We start from the raw sequence: 1,668 nt of genomic DNA, 5'->3' as shown, positions 1-1,668 counted from the left end.
AGGGACAGCACTTCTTGCAGCAGAGCAAGCAGGACTTGGTCCATCCTCACTCCTCGGACAGCGCAAGCAGCTCAGGGGGAGCCCCAGGTACCTTGTAGACTGAGGTGCCCCCGACAATCCAAACCATGTCCACTCTGCTCCTCAGCTCTGGTGTGTCTAGGAGGGCTAAGGCATCGTCCAGGCTCTTGGAAAGGTAGTGTGCCCCTCTGGGAGCTTCCCTAGGGAAAAGGAATGCCTTACTCCGAAATAATAAAGTATCAGAGGCTTATATTAACCTGTTAGAGGCCTGTGAATCCTATGGGTTTTGTCATAATGAATGAATGACAATAAATCATAAATAAATGATAGAAACCCTATAATTAACCCATTAGCCTATAGAATAGTTTATATTAATCTACAGAATAGTTTATATTGACCTATAGAACCGGCTTATATTGACCTACAGAATAGGTTTAGATTAACCTATAGAATAGTTTATATTAACCTATAGGATAGTTTATATTGACCCATAGAATAGTTTATATTAACCTACAGAATACGTTCATATCAACCTATAAAATAGGCTCATGTTAACCTATTACAGGCCTGTTATTCCTACAGGTTTTATAATAATAAATAATAAGCTATAAATAAATTATAGTAAGTTTATATTAACCTGTTGAAGGCCAATTATTCCCACAGGTTTTATGCTAATAAATACATTATAATGAATTACAAATAAATTATGACAAACCTATGACAGGCTTAAGTAAACCTATTCTGGGCCTATTTTTCTACAGGTTTTGCCACAATAAATACATCATAAATTAATTATAATGAGCTATAAAAGGTTTACATTAACCTACTGAAGGCCAATTATTCACACAGGCTTTATTATAATACATTATTAATTATGACATAAATAATAGATGACAAAAATAATTCCCACAAGATACATAATGCAAATAAATAATTGAAAAAATAAATAAAATACATCCAAGTAATTATATAACACAATAAAGATATATGTAATGAAATATTATAATTACAAACTATATAATATTAGGTTTACATTAACCTATTATAGGCCAATTATTCCTCTAGGTTAATAAATTGTAAATTATTATTTATAAAGAATAGGTAATATAAATAAATATATTATGAAATCAAATCCATAATACAGATAAATAAATAATTAGAAAAGGAAATAAATATTAAAATAATTATCTACTATAATAAAGATATATATTAAAATATTATAATTACAAACTATATATTATAAACTATAAATAAACTATAATAAACTTCTAGCAGGTTTACATTAACTTATTCTAGGCCTATTTCCTACAAGTTTTGTTACAATAAATAGAGTCTAACAGGTTTACAGTAACTGACTTGAGCTCCCTGCTTAGCACAATGTTGATCCTGTCCTTCAGAGGTCGGTTCTTCTCAGGGATGGAGAACCAGGTCTTCTTGCCCATGATCAGAGCATTCTGCTTGCCTGAGGGACAGAGAGAACTGATTGACTCGTTGTTCCTTCCAAACTCCATCCCAGCAGCTAAAAAACACAGGACTAGGCCCCAACTCTCCAATTAGTCACATCAAGAGAACATGTTCGAGGTCTCCAAGCCTTGTCGCAGGTCACACCAAAACAACCTCACTCAGACCCACAAACTCATAGCGCTCATC

At 33.2% G+C, this 1,668-nt stretch overlaps 1 protein-coding gene across 1 annotated transcript; it reads right to left on the bottom strand.

Annotated features, from left to right (window-relative positions):
• Positions 1–46: 46 nt before the first annotated feature.
• LOC103810840 (dihydrofolate reductase-like) lies at positions 47–1,490 on the bottom strand. Its single transcript, XM_009083763.1, has 2 exons — positions 1,375–1,490; positions 47–218 (listed from the first exon to the last, which is right to left on the bottom strand). Exons 1-2 carry the CDS (start codon positions 1,458–1,460, stop codon positions 47–49), a joined length of 258 nt encoding a protein of 85 aa, XP_009082011.1. The 5' UTR covers positions 1,461–1,490.
• Between the last annotated feature and the right edge of the window lie 178 nt (positions 1,491–1,668).

The sequence above is a fragment of the Acanthisitta chloris genome, unplaced genomic scaffold (assembly GCF_000695815.1).
Source record: "Acanthisitta chloris isolate BGI_N310 unplaced genomic scaffold, ASM69581v1 scaffold41291, whole genome shotgun sequence".
In the NCBI taxonomy this organism is placed as follows: domain Eukaryota; kingdom Metazoa; phylum Chordata; class Aves; order Passeriformes; family Acanthisittidae; genus Acanthisitta; species Acanthisitta chloris.
The sequence above is the reverse complement of the archived record's forward strand: the minus strand, read 5'-3'. Positions and strand labels throughout refer to the sequence as shown.

What these genes read in the sequence shown, in the direction of transcription:
- LOC103810840 (XM_009083763.1), bottom strand. Translation starts at nt 1,460, where the DNA reads ATGGGCAAGAAGACCTGGTTCTCCATCCCTGAGAAGAACCGACCTCTG. An exon ending in GTGCTAAGCAGGGAGCTCAA is followed by an intron (nt 219 to 1,374) that starts GTCAGTTACTGT and finishes CCTTTTCCCTAG; the next exon opens with GGAAGCTCCCAGAGGGGCAC.